The sequence below is a fragment of the Squalius cephalus genome, assembly GCF_949319135.1.
Source record: "Squalius cephalus genome assembly, chromosome: 21".
NCBI classification, from domain to species: domain Eukaryota; kingdom Metazoa; phylum Chordata; class Actinopteri; order Cypriniformes; family Leuciscidae; genus Squalius; species Squalius cephalus.
In genome coordinates, this window is record NC_137142.1 from 26,224,051 (window position 1) to 26,244,180 (window position 20,130).

A 20,130-nucleotide genomic window follows, 5' to 3' on the forward strand; every position below is an offset into this window, starting at 1 on the left:
CTGCGTTTCAGCCTAACGTTACTGTAAGTGTTGCTCTCCACAACGCTGTAATATTGAAAATGATACTACAGAAAGCAAATTATGCGATGTAAACAGTTTATTCACACTTTAAGTGACCCCCTGACAGGACATTATTCAGTGTAAACACTGGCAACAATATCATTTTTGTGAAATATACTAAACCACAGAGCACCACTATTTTTGTATCTAACACAATTAGATACACAAATACTCAAACTTGTTACTACATATTTGACATTTAGCATATACATTACAGGTTATTTAAGTCATGTTATCTTCTATATTCTTATTTCAAGCTATAAAATCAATGTGTATGTGTGATTTCAATGTTTAAGAGCGAGCCAACCGCAGTATCCAGCACCTCTCCAGCATGTTGGCCAGCCACAGCTCTGACTCTGAGTCTTCAGAACCAAAGCAGCAACAGGAGATGCTCAGTCCTCTGCTTAAAACCTCCTGTATGCCGGTTCAACAGAGTGAAGCAGGTACAGATCATGCTGGAAGAATGTTACTTTTTGATAAATCATCATTACGAAGGACTTCATGGCATCCTGCTGATTTTAATTGTGTATTAAAATCCAGTTTATGCAGAGATCTTCTGGATGAGAAGCCTTATTTTTGTGCAACTGCTTTGTTGTTATTTTTGTTTATGTTTTTTTTTTTTTTTTCAGTCAATCAGCTGCGTTCCTTGCTTCAAAAGCAGTCCAAATATGCAAATGTTCAATCACCTTCTCCTTCTAAGAGGAAATTGGCAGGAAAGGTATTCTGGTTATTGTTTATTGCTTACTCCAGACTTTGAGTTGATGAAAAGTTAATAAAAAAATAAATAAAAAAAAGAAGAAATCAATCAAAATAAAAATTGTATTTGCTTACCTGCATGTAAGGTGACCATTAACTGACACAAACATGAATTATTGAAAATGATTGAAACTTTAACTTAAAACCTCACTGGCTACTTTAAATATCTTAGGTCAAAAGAGTTCGGCTGATAAGCCACTAATTTGTTTAAATGTTATCATTGTATGCTCTGTTTTTAGTGAACATCATATATATTATATATTATATTGCTCTTATTTATAACTTGCACAATGTTAATATTCATGTGTACTTAAAAAACTTATATGTGACCAATTTAATTGTACTGTATAGCAAAGAGTCATAGATGAGGGCAGTAGCAGTCTGCCTGGTGTTCACGACTTGGTTCCCATCATCCACAATCAATCTGAGTACATTCAGCACCTGGAGGCTGAGGTCAAGTTCTGCAAGGTCAGTCATGTTAATTAACATGAGATATTATCTGTGAACTTAAGTCTTATAATCTGAGGCTTGATAATGGGGGTTTCCCCAGTAGTCTTCAACTGGTCATGTGATTGCAGTTCTTTTGCAATTCGACTTTTACTTTGTTTATTGTGTTTCCTTTCTAAAGGACGAACTCCTTGGAATGAAACAGAGAGTGAGAGTGGTAATCGTGGAGAACGAGAAACTTCATGAGGAGCTTAAAGCAAAGGCGGTTGAAGACACTCTTAAAGAATACACATTTGCAAACAGCACGGTACTCTTTTCACTTGAGGCTTTTTGTTATGGTGCTGATAGGAATGGCAAATTTGACACTATAATGACACAATTTATGAAAGTAGCTTGCAGTCTGCATACACATACAGTATAGACTTTTTGTATTGTTTTTAAATGTGTGCGTAAAATTTTGTCTCAACGTCTCATATTCTGTGATTTTTATTTTGTTGCCTCTGTCCCCTATTTGATCATTTTCAGTTAAACATGGAGCTCACTCCAGAAAAGACTTCAAAGCAAAGACTTGGCTCCATTAATCAAGCTGAGGACCACAAGTGGAAGAAAGAAATGGTATTTGTGGTTAAACATTCATGTAGCTGAAAATGTGACATGAATAAACGGACTGAATAAGCACCAAAAGAGTGATTTCCATCTCTTTCTCTAAGGAGCAGCTGAAGTGTCTCTATCAAGCACAAACGGAGACCCTGGAGGCTCAAGTGGTCTCCCTGAAGTAAGTGGGCTTCAATCAGTGGCCAAGCCTGAAATATTTTCTCTCTCTGAATCAGACCACACTAAAATACACTCTTACAATCTTATTGAATTAAACATTTTATTCATTTGCATTGGTAAAAAGTCACATAAAATATAATTTTAGTATGCATTCTGGAGTGAGAGCACATTCCTGATTGTAAATGCCTATTGCTGAAAAAGTAGATTACCTTAGTGTAGGTCAATGTGATTTATAGTGCTTCCTTTGCTCTTAACAACAGTCATTGTACTTATTGCGCATCTGCAATATTTGCACTGATGCTGTCCACCAATAGAATGAATCAGTCATTATATATGCATAATGCAACAATCTGCATGTGTTTGTGAAGGAAAGACTTGGCAAGCATTCAGAAGGAATATGAGGAAACGAAAGAACGACTGAGGCACAAAGAAGCGATGGCTGTGGCGGTGGGCAGTGGTCAGCGTGTGGGTGGTCTGTGTCTGAAGTGTGCCCAGCATGAAGCGGTCCTGGCAGAGACGCACTCCAATGTCCATGTACAGAGCATTGAAAGACTCACTAAGTAAGTGTGTTTTTAGTGTTTTAAAAGTAAGTATGTGTCTAAGACCTGAAATAATTATGTCATTCTATTAGATATAGATTTCAAATAGAATAGTTATGCTTTTTTTTGGTTCTTTTTTCCCCTTAATATAACCTTTCATAAGTTTGGGGTCGGTGAGACTTGTTAACATGTTTTTTTAAAGATATCTCTCATGCTCACAAAAGCTGCATTTATTTGATTGAAAATATAGTAATAACAGTAATATAGTGAAAATATGATTGCAATAATTAAAATAATTGTTTTATATTTTAATGTTTTAAAATGTAAATTATTCCTGATGACAAAGCTGAGTTTTCAGCACTCCAGTCGTCAGGGTCACATGATCCTAGAAATCATTCTAATATGCTGATTTGGTGCTCAAGAATAATTTATTATTATTATTATTATTATTATGAGTGTTATGTGTATTAACACAGTTGTGCTGCTAAAATATTTTTGTGGAAACTGTGATATATTTTTTCATGGATTTTTTGATGAATAGAAAGCTAAAGAATTTATTTGAAATAGAAATCTTTTGGAACATTATAAATGGCTTTACCTTTGATCAATTTAATGGGTCTTTGGACTCCTTGCTGAAAAAAAGTATTTTTTTTTTTTTTTTAAATACTGACCCCAAACGATTTATAATTTAAATATTTTTTAAGTCACAGATTAATTGATTATTGAAAATTCTTTTAATTGCAATAAACCGGATATAAACCGGTTATAAACCGGATTTACATTTTGATTTTCAAACACACTGAATAACTTGAGAAATATTGATTTAGCAACTGCCTTGCCCTTGGACTCAAACATCTGGGTTAATTAACACTGGTGGGCCCCCCTGACCACTTTTATTGATCTGTGTTGATTTAGTCAATTATTTTTCCTCACAGCAAGGTTGAAAGAAGTCTTGACTGGCCATGAAGCTAATCTGCTGCTTTCCTGATTATGTGTCAGATCAATGTCTGTTTTCAGTAACCTGATGAGATGCCCGTGTTTGTGTCTCTGTTAGAGAGCGGGATGAGCTGATGACCGTGCTCTGCTCTCTAAGGGCCAGTCAGACAGAGGCCCAGCAGAGAGAGTGGGCAGCCTATCAGCAGGTTAAACAGGCAGTGGAGATGGCAGAAGAGGCAAACCTGGAAAAGACAAGAGTATGCCAAAATGATTTGAATATGAGTTTTACTGCTTTGCATGATCATAAATACTTATGGAGTACTGTGTAGACTAGAGATAGATATACTCATTGACCTTGACCTTCGATCTGTCCCTGTGTACCTGCAGGCTCTGGTGCAGTGTGAGCATTTCCACAATGAGCTGACTAGACAGCGGGAGAGGCTGGAGAGAGAGCTGGCTTCTGAACAGGAGAAGATCTCCCAGGCCAGGGAGGCAGCGCGTTCAGAGAGCAAGAAAGAGAAAGAAGAGCTCGCCCAGACTGTTAGTTACCCTGCCATATTAAGAAATGTGTTCTTACTTTACATGTACTGTATACTGATATATTCAACTGACTAGTATGACTGTCTTTGTTCAAAAAGACTGTATGGTTTGACAAAGCTAGTTTATGCTGCCCCCTAGTGTCATCTTAATTGTGGCACACAACTACAATTTTGACAGATGACTTCAGATTCAGATTTAAAAAAAAATAGGAGGGATGACGTCAGAACCTAGAAGACTTATTCAGCACTGGTTTCCACAAGATTTTCCTAATGGGTTTCATAAAGGGGTTATAATTAGTATAATAATAAGGTCTGTAGTAAACATAACTTGACGATACTTGAATGTTTTGTTCTGCAAGATAAACTGCACACACTCACACCCCAAACATTCTTATCTAGTTATTATAAACATATGATTTTTTGAATTAACATAACAGCTTCAAAATTCGTGTTTCCGATATGGTTGTGTGTAATTTACGTTGCAGAGAAAAACATCCAAGTATCAAGTTATGTTTACCACAAATCTTATTTGACTTTTACACAGGAAAATCTCGAGGGAACTAGTGGTACATTAGTCTTCCTGGTTTTGATGTCATCTCTGCGCCACTGTATTCTGCACTATTGTTTACTAATTATGAGAACTGAATTAAAGCTTCAGGTTTAAACCAAACTAAAGAGAAAACCTTAATGTTTCAAAATATGGTTTATTTCTTGTTGTAGTGTACTAAAAAATCTGAGACTACTAATAAGACCACTGTTTTGCATTCTTATATTTATTTTTTATTAATTTGAAAGACAATTCCAAAGTGACTTATAAATAAGGAGTACAATCCTACATTCTTTTTTTCTAATTCAATACATTATTACATTACAAATTATAGTAATTACATAACAATTTGAATGAAAAGTTTAATTGTAAATTTGATTTCAGAATGTTGTATTGTTTGGTTTGTGCCCTAATGACCGCAGGACCTCAGTGGCATCTCCAGAAGTAAAACCAGATGATCATTTTCTCTAGAATGATTTGAGATGATCCAGAGCATCTTGAGCTTCAATTATGTGGCCATCTGCACAAAAAGTCACATGATCAATGTCACTAATTAACTTATTTGATTTTACATTACATTCTTAACACTTTCTGTTATTTTCAGGTTTAAATATATCAGCGAAAAAAAAATGTTGTGTGGTCTCTGGCCTTTGGGCTACACTATACAGTACATACTCAATTTAAGTGTATAAATAGTCCTATACAGTGGTCCCAAAATCTTTAGACATTCAAGCCACTCTTGTATTTTATATAAAACCACTATATTATAATATAACTAATGTCACTAATCAGTTAATATCAGTAATATAGCAAATATAATTGTATTGTTCCCAACTGTAAGGTGACCAGTCTGTCTCAGAGAGTGGCTGAATTGGAGGGTCTGCTGGAGAGGGGAGAGAGAGACCGGAACTCACTCAATGGCCAGCTGGAGGAAACTTATAAGAAGCTCACCGCACAGGAAATGGACAGCAGCAAGGTACATCCCACTGTAAAACTTGACATGATTTGGTGGTGATAATGTTGTTTAGGGAGTCCAAAGGCCTGGATATATTTGCACACAGTTGAGTGTGCAAGCCTTTCAAAGTATACGCCTTTGGACATGAGCGTGGAAAGACCCGTCCAGCGCGTGAACACTATCTAGTTGATTTTGTTTTCAAGCGCTCAATTTGCACATTCGCTGTTGAGTAATTCACCAGTTTTATTAAAGTTAGAGTGAATTATTGTTTGCAATTTCAGTTACATAATGTTATGTATGTTTGAGCACCAATAAAACATTTTAGTACAGGACTTTTTGTTCTTTAGAATAAGATCAGGAATGTGCATTAAGAAAGCAAATGGTGTCAATTTTATTTTTAGGTTCAACATTTATTTTAATGGCAAATTTTATCTTATAGGTTAGTTGGTTAAGTCATCTTTGTATGGAAAATGTCTAGGCACTAGATGGCAGTAGAACTTTATTATTAGCAAAGCTAATGAATTTGATGCAGCAAAAGCTCTAGTATAAGTTTATGGAGCTGACAGAAAGATGCAGCAAACATCTCCTCAATGAATCAGTATAGAATGTGTAAATTAACTGTTTTCTCCTGAACAGTGGACAGGAGTATTGAAACTGACCTTGGATTTTGCATTAAGCCACATTTATGCTTGTCAGGTATGTGCGGAGCTGCGTTTTCTGTTGAGCCAAGCTCAGCTGAAGAAAGAGGAGGCAGAGAGAGAGGTGAGGGACATCAGCTCTAAACTGGGCCGCCAACTAGAACTGGTTGAGCAGGTAAGAGAAACTTTTATCGGTCATACGGGAGAGAGTCTGCCATTTTTTTTATCAACAATTTTGCAATTGAAAAAGAAAATTGTATTTACTTCATATGTACAAAAAATTACAAAAAAAAAGTTTTGATGAACAGTAAGGAATTGTTTTAATGCCAAAATGAATAATGGCTTGGTCTCGCTCTCTCTCCTCTCACGGGCTTCAGGAAGTACAGAAGTTGGGTGTGGAGCTGAGCGGTTACCGGCAGCGTTTGGAGGAGGCCCAAAGGGCAGAGGGCCGAGCCCGGGCGGAGGCAGCCGGCCTGGCTGAGGGGCTTAGCCGCGCCCAGCGCCAACTGCACCTCACCAGGTAACCCCCTTAATCCTATTACATGCCACAACACTGCGCCTGTCCACTGGCCCCAATGCAGTGCCAGCACGCCGGCAGGAGGGCACCCGCACTTTATTAAATCGCCACTAGCCACCGGCTGCCACCGCCACAGTCCACCACGCACCAGGAGAACGGGGCCGGAGAGAGGGGCACATACTGTCTCTCTCCATAACATCACTCAGTTTAGTAGGGAGTAAAGCTGAAATCAGTCAAAACTTCTGACGGGGTTTCTCCTAAGAACTTTATTATTAATCTGACGTTATTTGTGTTGTTCAGTATGGAGTAGTGCATATGCGGCCTCTCATGCATTTATAAATTTTCCACATATGTGCACATTTCACTCGTATTCGTATCCATGATAATGAGCTGGCGTTAAACATAAATGTATTTTGGTTGTTAAATTAAATTCACACCATTTAATTAAATCAAAAGCAGACCCTCCAAGTGGAGCTATCACCATTTTTTTTATTTTATCAGAAGATATTACAGCAAAGATGTTGTCTTATGAATCAACGCCACCTTTTGTGTTGAATGCTTGTTTTCATTTGATCATTCTTTGGACTTTGCATCTCGCAAATTTCTCCTCAAACTTTGATGAAAATCGTACTAGAGCAGGTGATAAGCGAATAAACAGTGTTTTTCAGTAACATTTGTTCAACTAATCCCAGTTTATTAGAAAGCAAATAGATTATAGCTCCAGATTAGGAAGAATAGATCAGATTTAATACCTCCCACCCTTATTATTATATATGACAGAGAAAGTTTTTGCCACAGAAAGACAGTGAGTTACATTGCCGTTAGATGCAATTTAACAGTTTACAGTTTGTTACTAAAAATTAGTTACTGTCAGCAAAGCCCAAAGGAACGTTCTGTATCTTTAATTAGTTTTTTAATTGCTATGTATATTTAGTGGCCCCAAAAAGAATTTGGACACTTAAGTCACTTAAAAAAAACACGTGAGAAAAAAAAATTGCATGAGATCCAAAATTTCAAAGAACGTGTCATCTGCAAACAAATCATGCTTTTCTCAGAACTAACTTTTTAGCTATTTTTTGCAGTTACTTTTAATCAACTATTGTCGGTAAGATGATTTTAGTGGATGTATAAAGTCAGTTCCCCTCAAGTTTACACAGGTGTCCAGTCAGAGTAACTATTGTTGTTGTTAATCACATTAACTATGAATATGATCATAGTGACAATTTTACAATTACATAAGATACAAATACTTCATTTTGAACAGTGTATCGAAAGACTTATTTTTGTGAAATGTTTTGCTTGAAAAGTGTGTTTGTGTTTCTAGATTGACAGTTGGTTTAATATATTTTGTAATATAATGTACATTCATTTAATTTGTCACTTAAGTGTCCAAATACTTTGTGGTGCCGCCATATTTAGTAATTTTATTTGTTTATTTGTAAAGCCTGAGATTTATAGTATTCAACTTCAGTTAGAGCATGACGTAAATTACATTTACAACTTATTTTCAACTTATACATTGAGCCTTTATTTGTTCTGTATTATCATTATCATTATTTCTCTCTGTTGATTGTGTACTGGCATGATGTGTCACATACTAACTGCTCAGTGACCGCACCACTGCAATCACTAGTACAAGACTAGAGGATGGACAACAGTACAGGGCAGAGACTACTTGACTGGCATATGTAAATAACACCATATATATATATATATATATATGGTGTATACGTGCCCCTAGTTAGGAATCATTGTCTGTTTGGGCTTTGTGACATTTCTCTGCCCATTGAATGATGGCCCACAATGAATCCATCCATTTCTATGTTTTTGTGGATGTGTCCTACCCCAGCTTTAAGCGTAGGTAGAGCTGAAGCCTCAGTGGGTTTGAATGGCACTAGGGTCTCCATTCCTCTTGAGGAAGTGGAGATTTTACAGCATCTGCCACAGAGCTGCACAGCTGCAGAGGAGGGACAGCATCTGTTCACAAGGGAATTCAGTACTTAAGTATTAAGACTCGGTCATGTATTGTTTATAAATTACCATAAAGATTCATGCTGTTGCAGAAATATTAGAGAATAATTTGAGTCATTTGTTTACATTTGGAAAAGTACCACTGTGCATGAAAACGATCCAGATGGTTTTTATGGAGTATAGATTATTTGCAACAGCAGGTCTAGATAAACTCTTGCATTTGACGTTATTACACAGCGGATGAATGTAGTCCTGCATTGTTAGTTCAGTACACCTTTTTAATGTATATTTATGTTGACACTGCATTAGTTTAGTCTGCGCTATGCCATTTTTGTGTCTTGATCTATGAATTCATTCAGAAAACAGAAAAAGGCAATTTATCCAAACAATAACTTCAGTACACCTCTTCTGTGATGATGTTTTCAGTTTCTGAATTAAATTTCTTTTTGATATGTTGGACATAATTTCAAAAATGTCAAGCTAAATCTGCCCTGTGGTCACAGTGATCCAAAAAGTCTGAAATTATTTGACATTTTGAAATTCTTCTGCATCATTTTGTATTATTATTTCTATTAAGGAGTCATAGCAAGAGTCGTAGCAAAACAATTTTCACTAATTTACAATATTAATAGTATGTTGGAGAATTGTTCTTTAAATCAGTCAAAAAAATTAAATAGACTTCCTTGGGTGTAACCAACAAGTAGAAAGCCATTTGCTGTCATGTGACAAGAAATTCACAAAAAAAAAAAAAACGATTAAATTTTTTTTCTCAGTTTTTTTTAATGAATAATGATTGTAAAGATATGATTGTAAACAGCTTTGGGTTTACAGTAGTACATATGAAAGCTCTATATAAATGCCTCATTCATTCATTCATTCATTCATTCAACACAAGTACTTGAGAAGCACTGTGAACTAGATTTTTTTTTTTTTATCATTTTATTGACTGCATCGTGAACAGAGATGAACAGATGAGTATTAAGATGCATATCTAGTTATATATTTTGATTATAAATAGAGATTTCTTTGTCTTTTGACAACTTTTTGTTGTTAAATCATTGAAGAAAACTTTGTGTGAATATATTACAGCAGATCACTTTCAAGGGGTCCAGTCCATAATTCAGTTTTTTGATCAGAGCATTATTGAAATGTAAGATTTTGCAGTGAATAAATGAGGCAGAATTAACATTAAAAAAAAAAGCTTGGCCAGGATGCTGGCCTTTAAATGCTCTCTGCTTCTTCTAGATGAGACAACAAAATGGCCTGCTGAAGATCAGAGTGGTTAAGCTGCTGACAGGCCCTGCTTTTGGCAGCAGAGAGTCTTTTAGCCACTGTATGCATGGTGTGGATGTGGACTGCCAGGGCAGGTTCTTTGGGCCAGGCGTAGTGCACAGATGCAGCAGACATCTGTGCATTCTTTCTCTCTTCCTTGAGGCTAATCCCTCTTTTTCCCATCTCTCTTTTGTCTTTACTCTCCTACACCACCTTTGCACGTACATAAATGCACATGTACCGACCTGCGGGGGTCCCTGTGACTGAGCAGCCCAGGGGGGCGGTCATGTGGGGACCCTCTCTGTGTCACTTCCCCTTTGGTGGGTGCTCATACAATCAGGATCTCTGAAGCCAGTCTTTGACTTTTCCCGTTCTCGTCTCACAGCTTGGATGATCACAGCTCCCACCAAAAGGATGGGCAAAGCAGTTGTCTTTTGGTTTTTTCAGTTTTTTCTCTCGTTCTGGCCCCCAGGCCCCCCGTGCACATGCTGGGGAGGGCCGGCGGCTCCAGTATTGGATCATCAGCCAGCTGTGCGCTGGGCAGCAGAGGATCTATCATAATCCTGCCGCTCTGTTCTCTGCCTTCTGACGGCTTTGAGCCCAGGCTTTATTCGGTTTGTTTGTTTGCTTTTGTGCGCTCGTGCCTTTTTGTCATCCCTCCCCCACTCCTTCTTTCTCGTGCACCCACCCTCCCACCTCCCAACATTCGGCAGACCCCATAGGGTGTGAAAATAAAGAGAGAAAAATGTGCGACGGTATAAAAAAAAAAGTTGCCTTGTTTTGCCATGCCGCTTACCAGCCGCAACAGATTTTCCCCTTTGCTTTTCTGTGTTTGCTGGAGTTCACTGTGGTTTGGAACAGGACACGGGGGCTCACTTTGTTCCAAATTCCCTCTCTTCTTCAGCAACTCAAAATTTTGCAAGCAAGCGGTGATGCTGGCAGCAGGGCTTGAAGTTTTGATCCAACAAGAACCATGTTGCGGTTTGTAAAGGAGAACCTTCAGGCATAAGTATGGATCTGAAAGTAGTAAATATTCACAACTTCTCTGTCGAGAGCTTAGCAGAGAACCTGGCCCTCTGCGCACAGTAAACCCTCATACTCAAAGCTACATCCACCATATTGGCTAGTGATTGGTTAATCGGCGCTGTTGTGAGAGAATTATAAGAAAAAAGCCTGCTAGAAGTTTTTGGGGATATGAAATGATCAGTCTTGTCTCTCTTTGGATTATCTTTGTATGTGAAGTGGAATTATTTGAGCAAAAGGCTTGATGGTGCTTGATTGTCCACGTCAATAAGGCCTCATTGTGAGCTATGAGGGAATCTAGCTTATATTGACATCTGTGCTTTTGCTGAACATGTTAAACATGTTAGCACAGAGGAAGACTGGACATATCCAGACTTTTGTTTTGTTTCTTTTTACTTTTATTTTGTAAGTTGTTCAATGACATGATGTTTTTCTTGTCCTATTAATTTGTTAAAAAAACATTTAAAAGTGCAAAAAAAAGGATATTTTTTTAAGGGCATAATGTTAAAAATTTAAGGGTTATACAATTGTCCTGAAATCATAATGGAGAAAAAAGACATTCCTGACATCTTAAAATATCAGATAATTGAACCTTTTTATAGGGCAAGGTTAATTCGGGTTGTAAAGTGTCATGTGTGAATCCCCAAAATGTAATATTGTTTTGAATTAATAATTCATTATGTTTGTAAGACAATACCTTAAAACATTAAAAACTTAAAATATAACTTAAAATGAGTACACTCTCATGTTTTGAAGATGTAAGGACATTTTGAGTTTTAACTTGATGGTTACACCACATTTTTATTGAATTTAAACTTTTCTTGAAAATGGTAGAAACTTTTTTTATACCACATGAAACCAACATAAATTAAAAAAAAGGAGTATATTTCTAAGAAATTGGCATGTGTTGTAAACTAGATTTGTATTTTTTTTGGTCATGGACACAACAGTCTTGTATGTCATTGACCCAGAACTCTGGTTGTTGGGGTGTGTCATTGACTCGTCCTCTCACTAAGTTCTTGTGCAAACTAGGCAACAAGAACCGTGAGACCAACTGCAGTGTTGGCATTAAAAAAGTTGTTCATCCCACCCCCAGAATTCCATTAAACTTTGCACGCCTCTCTGCTTTCCCTCGGCCGTGTGTGAGCGCGTGGAGGATGACAATCCCCTGAAAGGTGGAGAATCGGAAAATGAATAAAAGAGGGAGCAGATGCAGCCCCATGCCAGAGGGAGGCTGCCGCGGTGAGCAAAGTCTGCCGTGCCACCAAACTGCTGCAAACCAAGTCGGCGGGAAGCGCATGTACCATCCGACAGCAAATAAAAGAGCGTAGCCCGCCGCCCCTTGTCAGAAGTAGTAGCAAACGAAATGGGGGCCGCCGCCAGCCAAGAGAAGCCGTGTTAGCGCTTTGGGGTGAGTGCGGGCACGGGCACTGGCAGGTAGCGGGGCGGTGTGCACGGTGCTGGGCGGCAGCCATCTTGTTGGGGGAGCAGATGGCGATGGGGCATGGAGGGGAGGGGCTGCTTAGCAGAACTAATCAGACAGTAACGGATGGGGCAGCTGGGACCGCTGCCGGCCATGCGGGAGAGTGCCGGCGAGCCGCCCAGTGAGTGTCATGATGTTGACAGTGGTGTGCCCGTTGGCCTGGGATGAGACCTTGCCACGTCTTCACGCCTCGCCGGCAGGGCTGCTGGCCTCCGGCTCCTCCTCCACTTCACACGGCAGAGGGCAAGAAGAGGGCTTTTGTCTTTTGTTATTCTCAGCATCTTAGAGACGACATTGCAGTGTTAGACTTAGTTAACTTGGGTCACGCGGTATAGCCATGTAGCATGTAGCTTAATTGGTCCAGAAGTTGGTCCGTCAGATATCAAGTGATACTTTTAAGTGCACGTTTATGATTGAAATTTGGCTCTATTGTATGTTTCTCTCATACTTAAAACCTCATCTTCTTTGGAATTGGGAAACAAAATTACTTATCCATTTTTTTTTCACATTAATTTAACATATTTTATGAACAAATTAATTAATCTCTCAGTGAAAATCATATCATAATTTATTGCACAAGCCAGTAAGTTAAAAATTGAAGATTCACTCCAGAACAGAGGAATAGAGTACGACAGAAATTATTGAAGAGCATGTAGAATATGGATACCAAACTCAGTGAGTTTGTGTCATATTTGCATCGATCAGCAGTGATTTCTCCCCTCCCCTTCTTCTTGTCCATGCATTATGTTTCTCCACTGGCCTATAAGACCAGATGCAATGCCAGAGGCTATGCCCCTCAACCAAGCAAACCCTCAACTCATTGCCAGCAGTTTGCTCCATTATTTAACAGTGTAACCAAGTTCAAGGCAGTTACATATGTGTCATTTATTTACAGGCCCCTAAGAGGACAATGTAGTGTACACACAAGAGAACACACACTCTCGTTTTGAATACTGCAGCTATAGCTAGTAGTGTTTGCCAACAGAATGCATATGTTTGAAACATTGTGCAATTTGCACAGAGGGGAAAATATGTTCAAACATGGCACATACTGTCCATTAAAAGATGAGCATTGACAGTTACAATGACAGTGATTTGTAAAGTTGCTAAATGAAAGAATTCTTCATAATTAGTAAAAATGTTTCACTGAATTTTAATAAGCAGCTATGGCAAGTCAGTACTTCTGTTACTGTTATCTTGGTGTGTGCTATTTGCGGTGATGAAAATTCAATGTGGTTCTAGAATTTAATGATCAATTATCTTTACTATAGTAATACCCAATATAGCATAATTTATGCTAACATATGCATTCATTCCTTATAAAAATATTGATCTTGAGATATTTTCAGTTGTAACAATCCACAAAATTAATTAGTAATTTGTCCCTCTAGTTACATTTCATGGCTTGAGGACATTTTTGAAAATATGAATATGAATTGTGTGTTGTGAATGGCTCAATACTTAAATTATACCTTTGAAAAATATTGGATCAGAAAGAGTTTTTTTTAAAGAAAATAATTTTCACAGGATGCATAAAAATGGACCAAAAGTGGCAGTAAAAACATGTTATAATTTTACAAAAGATTTCTATTTCAAATGTTTTTTGTTTTTACTTTCTATGTATCAGAGAATCCTGAAAAAAAATGTATCACAGTTTTCCACAAAATATAAAGCAGCACAACTTTTTTCAACATTGATAATAATAATATACATTAAAATCAGTAATATTAAATATAGTAATATTAATATATCATGCAATATTTCACAATATTAATGTTTTTACAGTTTTTTTTTTTTTTTTTTTTTTTTTTAAATAAATGCAGCTGTGGTGAACATAAAAGACCCAAACTTTTGAATGGTAGTGTATTTTATACATTCTTCATCTTATCCTTCTGTGAAAAATCATCATTTGCAAATCAAACTATTTGTCAGAGCAAATATTTTTTTACCGGTGAAGTTATAGTCAGAAAGTTTCACCCCTTAATCATATTCATGATTAGAAATTAATTCATTGTAAATGTTCAACTTGAAACTCCCAGTCCTACTAAAACTATATGTCCATGTGTCTTGAGAGCTTCTCCGGTGCCGTGGCCCAGCTCTGTGTCATGATGGTACAGGACAGAATGTTGCCAGTCCCCAGGCAAAGTGGGAGCAAATCTGTCGGGTGCAACTGTTCTCACTTGGGCCAACTCTGCCCAGAGAAAGTGCCCTACTTACTGTTTCTGGAAGCTGGGTTGTTCTTCTTTTCAAAGTCTCCATGACTTTTTTTTTTTGTTACCACAAGTGCAATTTCAATAATAGACTTCCATCTATTATTATTCCAATAGCTTCCATATTCGCAGTAGCTGGGGCAAGAGTGCTGATTTTTGATTAATGGTGCCACATGTTTCTAGTGTGCTTAGCTCATTGGCTGAGCTGTATCTGAATTTCTTCTCACTTTTGGAGAAGGTTTAATCGTCTTTCCTCAGTTTACCCACAATGCATAATTTTTTGTGTAATCCATTTGTAAGGTACAAATTCATTTTCAGTAAATTTATATTAACATGCTTAAAGATACTGTATAAAGGCACATATCATAATGGCTTTCTCTCTCCCCATCTACTCTCCAGATGGCATAAGGAGTCCATCACAAAGCGGGCGTCATCCCACAAAAACATGCCATGAAACAGGAGTGGAAGAGATGGGCACAACCCTAAGACCCGGCAGCCCAACACCCTGTTGGGTTAAAAGCGCTGTTTGTTATGCTTTTTGCCGGCCATGCGCTTTTTGTGGGCACGTTGGGCTTTTGGAGAGCGTGTTTGGTGTGTGATGGAGGGATGATGAAGGCAGCATGATTTAGTTGGGCCTCCTGTGTGAGGTGACACGGGTGGGGGGTCTGGCACAAGCCCCTCCAGGTCAGCCCGAGCTGTGGAAATGCGTCATTTGCTCAGAGCGCGAGCCTCAACAGCGCTGTCACAGGCTGTTTCACCCAGGGATAGCGCTCTGTCTTGTTCTCTTCCTCCTCCTCATCTTTATGCTTTAATTTCTGTCCAGTTTGTGTATTTTGTCCCAGAATTCACATCACAGAAGCCTCTTAAATATTTTTAAACTTATGTTTAGTTCATACTAGGATCGTTTAAAGGGGTATTTCCCTCAAAATTCTTATCAAAGTCATCAATCATTATTGTAATTCACTGAAAATCTTTCTTGACAGCTTTGGTCACCATTCACTTTTATGAAAAAGAACAGCTTGGAGATTCTGCTAAACTTTTCCTTTTGAGCTACAAATGAGAAAGAGTGATATGAGAAAAACAAATATGTTTGGAATTACATTTCTGGATCATTTATTTTTAATTTTTTGATGAACTATCCTTTTAAGCAAAGATGTTTTTGTTTAAGCTATTCAAAAATCCAATATTTTTTCTATATTCCTGTCGAAATTAAAATCCTGTTCAGTATCATAAACACACATCTAAAATCTAATTTCTTGACCTACTCTGAAAACATGGATATTTATTCAGCATATGTAAACACATCTCAGCTTCCTCTGTGTGTGTTTTCAAATCACAACAGATTCTCTACAGATACATAAGAAAAAATTTTTTATAGTGATTAGTTGGTTTGTTGATAGGGGTGTCTTATAGAAAGGGAGGGGGTTGTTTGTAAATTGGTGGCGTCTGCAATTCGTTTTGCCTCTGACCTTGAGGGGGTTTTGCGCTTCTTGAAGAAGAAAGCAGAAGCTGGCGGTAAACAAAGTTCACTTCTGACAGATGGATTGAATGACAGAGAGGTTGCGAGTGCCAGAATAGCCCTGGCATCCGAGGAAATGTTCAATGCGGTCCAACAGGAGAGGAGGTGTGAACAGGTGCGGGGCTGCTGAAGGAAAGGGGACCAGATGGAGGGAGCCAGAGCCAGTTTAGTTAAAGGAAAAAGGGTGGGAGGGAGCGGGGGGGTAAATGAAGGGTGGGTGGGGGGGGCGATACGGTGCGAGCGATGGAGAGGCTGACGTGCACGCTAATAGAAGCGGTTTGGATGTCGTGTAAATATAGAGTCTGCAAGTACCACAGACGAGACACGGGCGGCTCAGGTTGGGCCGTTTCATTCGCTCCTGGAGGGATGGGGGCGAGCGTGTCAGTGGGAGACAGGAAATAGGAGTGCGATTGACACTGAACGAATGCAGCTGAATAAATGCTATAAAACATCTGAGTGTGTTTGTGAGTGTGAACATGTTGCAATACTTCCTGTATTAGCATGTCAGCCAAGTTTTCTTTAATATCTTCATAGCAAAATATTTCTATACTTTTTTTGCATACGTTTTTGAACAGAATTTAATATCCTTTTAAATTGAATTGAAATTAAATTGCCTATTAGAGCTGAGTGTCATCTTGAGGACTGTCTAACTGTAATCACAAAACCGGGCTGAATGTTAAAATGCCAGATTAGCGCCTTCTGTCCATTTCCGTTCTTACCCCGCAGTGCAACCTGTACTTTTTTTTACTTTTGAAAGTTTTCCTCTCACATATATTAACATACAAACAGTGGCAAGTGTCCTTGTGTACTGTTGAGTGCTCATGAAGCCAAACGGCTGACTCCAATTTGCGCACATTTTAGGAACGGTAGCATTTGGTCATTTTTGGCGTGGGATCACGGAGCACCACAGGGTGCTGCAAACTCTGCGCTCGAGCGGTCTGTGGTAGTCCAAATCAAATGGGCAACAGCTTGAATAGTACCCACTTAGGCAGCCCTCGGCCCTCGCGCTCCACCAGCACCCAGCTACGGAAACTACTTTCCGTGGCTCGACGCTGCTCCCTACCAGGCAGACTGACCAACCCGGCTATGGCTCCTAACCGGAGAACATTAGGCCTTGCTCACATCATTACCAGCAGTGAGCAAACACTCACTGACCTGCCATTGTAGGGTGGCTGGAGAGAGTGCGAGGTGAGTCAGAGATTTCTGACCTGGCTTCGAAACTCTTCATGCCCGTGCAAACACATTTGAGACGGATGACATTTCAGATTTAATGTCATCCGTCTCACAAGTGAAACAATCAAGGTATTTGTTCAAAATGCATCCAGAAGTTTTTCCTACCCAAACATACATCTTATATAGGCTAAACAAGACTTTTTTGGTGGCCTATATTTTGATGATGATAAAACTGAACTGTGATAATAATAAGAAATGTTACCTGAGTACCAAATCAGCATATTAAAAATAATTTCCCCCCCAAATAAATACAGCATTGGTTTCACAAACCTTAAAGTGATAATTCATTCAAAAATGAAAATTCTGTCAATATATTCTGTCAATGAAACTCACCCTCATGTCGTTCCAAACCTGTATGACTTTCTTTCTTTGGTGGAATCATTGAAGGAATCAGCTAAAAATACACTACTCGCATGTATTTTAATTCATGTATGTTTGTTATTTTGTGGTACACAGTATTTTTTTTTATCTCATCACATTCAGTTCAGTCAGCGAACACAGTGGCGCCAATGAAATTATATTTCCAGAACTGACACACGGCTCAGGAAACACTGGATCCTGGAATATTTCTAAGATTAATACATTTAGCAATGTTTGATACTTGGCTTGGTACACTCACAATTTCTTATTAAATCTACATGTTACATGTTATTTTATATTTTAAATTAGGCATTTAATTGATAGTACTAGAATACATATAAATCAGTTTATGAAAATGTCAAATTATATTATTTGTGTACTTAGCAATCGATGCATGATAACTCCTCTGTTCCTCTGCTAGCCACATGCTACTTTAAATATTCTTTGCCTTTTGATACATAAAGTTTCGAACTCGTTGGTGTCCACAGTATCTCGCTCGAAGGCCTCTCGCTTAGCCAACTTTTTCCCTAAAGTGCTCACGGTAACTTTCTGGCGGTCTCTCTCATGCTAATTGGTCGACAAACACCCGACCCCCCCACTCCATCCACACCCCCGCACCCCAGTGAGTGGCTGGGCCCCCTGGAAAGCCACAGTAACAAATGGCTGGCTGTGAGGCCTTTGTGAGCCCCTGCTGAGCGCTGGTGTGGATGGTGTTTTAGGCCGCTGTTCAAGCACAGCGGGGGCCGAGCGCTCTCCCCCTGCTCGCTCTCTCTCACACAGCTCTCGCAGGCGGAGCGCCTTCACACTCCAGACGACAGCAGGCCTGCAGAGACGGTCACTTCTCCAGCTACATTCCAAACCCAGTGTGCGAGAAAAGTTTTCAGGCTTCACTGTTAATTAACACACTTTGACTTGAGTTTTGTGGGTGTTTTTTCTTTTCTTCTCGTCTTTACTTTCTTTGGCCTGCATTATGTCTGCTCTTTTTTAGTGTAGACTATTTATTTTATTCATGCTGATCACTTACGTGATGCTCTTCAACCTGGCAGTTGAGTAAAGAACGTGTGCTTTTGTTTCCACCTTAGAGGTGCTTTAACGTAGATCTGTTGATCAATGATATATCTAATCTCAGATATCATTGTGTAGTATGTTGCACGTTTCTCTCACTTTTGTCTTTCTGTCTGAGAGTCAGAGTCAGCAGAGCTCTCTTTGCATATCTGTAGGAAGGATTATTGCCAGTGTGTTCCAGTAATTGTGTAGCACAGGTGAATGAAATCAACAGTGCAATAAATGAAGTGATACGGCGGGTGTGAGTATGGTAAAGTGACAAGATGTAGAGTGACGAGAGATGTGTTGATGTATAATGCATTGTCTATACATTAGATTCAAAATAAACCTGTTGCCACACCTGCCAATACCGGGTGAAGTGAGTAAATGGATCAGCCTTAAATGTTTCTTGTTTCGACCGTGCTGTATTTTGATGTAAAAAATACATTTTCACTTACAAAATTATATTTTTTGCCACTAAGACAATAGAATTGCTTTTTTTCCATTGCATATTTGTGGCAAAATACCATTGTGTCACTCGTAGCGTCATATATTCCCCAGTCTATACTGTATGTGAAATGCTGCTACTTATAAAAACATTCATGTACACATTTTGGTGACTTAATATAATATTCCTCATATGTGACCCTGGACCACAAAACCAGTCACATGGGTCAATTTTATGAAATTGAGATTTATACATCACATGAAAGCTGAATAAATAAGCTTTCCATTGATGTATGGTTTGCTAGGATAGGACAATATTTGGCCGAGATACAACTATTCCGGAATCTGAAGGTGCATAAAAATCGAAACATTGAGAAAATCGCCTTTAAAGTTTTCCATTTATGTTCGCGATTGTGCTGCATTCACTCACAAAAATAAATATTTTATATATTTATGGAAGGAAATTTACTAAATATCTTCATGGAACATGATCTTTACTTAATATCCTAATGATTTTTGGCATAAAAGAAAAAACGATAATTTTGACCCATACAATGTATTCTTGGCTATTGCCACAAATATACCCGTGCGACTTAAGACTGGTTTTGTGATCCAGGGTCACAAATGTTATGGCAAATTAAGCTCTGGAGAACAAAAAAGGGAAGAAGCTCCCTGTTTGGAAAGATCATTAACATTAACACTTAACACTTCCATCATTATTAGACAGATAAAGTACCAGCGAGGCTAAGATTATCTTTCTATGCATTTTGTTGTCATTCCTAATACTGGCCAAAGGCCAGTAGGCTAACTTTTTTTTTAGTAGTATCAGCCTCAACACAAAAGACATATTTAAAGGGATA

The 20,130-nt window shown here is 38.4% G+C and overlaps 1 protein-coding gene across 1 annotated transcript in view; it reads left to right on the forward strand.

Moving 5' to 3' along the window:
* sdccag8 (SHH signaling and ciliogenesis regulator sdccag8) overlaps positions 1-20,130 on the forward strand; it is a 40,541-nt gene that overhangs the window by 238 nt on the left and 20,173 nt on the right. The window contains exons 2-14 of the mRNA XM_079856382.1: positions 357-503; positions 690-778; positions 1,168-1,284; positions 1,445-1,570; positions 1,789-1,878; positions 1,974-2,038; positions 2,406-2,597; positions 3,631-3,769; positions 3,900-4,052; positions 5,440-5,574; positions 6,250-6,366; positions 6,569-6,711; positions 18,499-18,644. Coding sequence (XP_079712508.1) covers positions 357-503; positions 690-778; positions 1,168-1,284; positions 1,445-1,570; positions 1,789-1,878; positions 1,974-2,038; positions 2,406-2,597; positions 3,631-3,769; positions 3,900-4,052; positions 5,440-5,574; positions 6,250-6,366; positions 6,569-6,711; positions 18,499-18,644 — 1,659 coding nt within the window. The remainder of the gene's footprint in view (positions 1-356; positions 504-689; positions 779-1,167; positions 1,285-1,444; positions 1,571-1,788; positions 1,879-1,973; positions 2,039-2,405; positions 2,598-3,630; positions 3,770-3,899; positions 4,053-5,439; positions 5,575-6,249; positions 6,367-6,568; positions 6,712-18,498; positions 18,645-20,130) is intronic.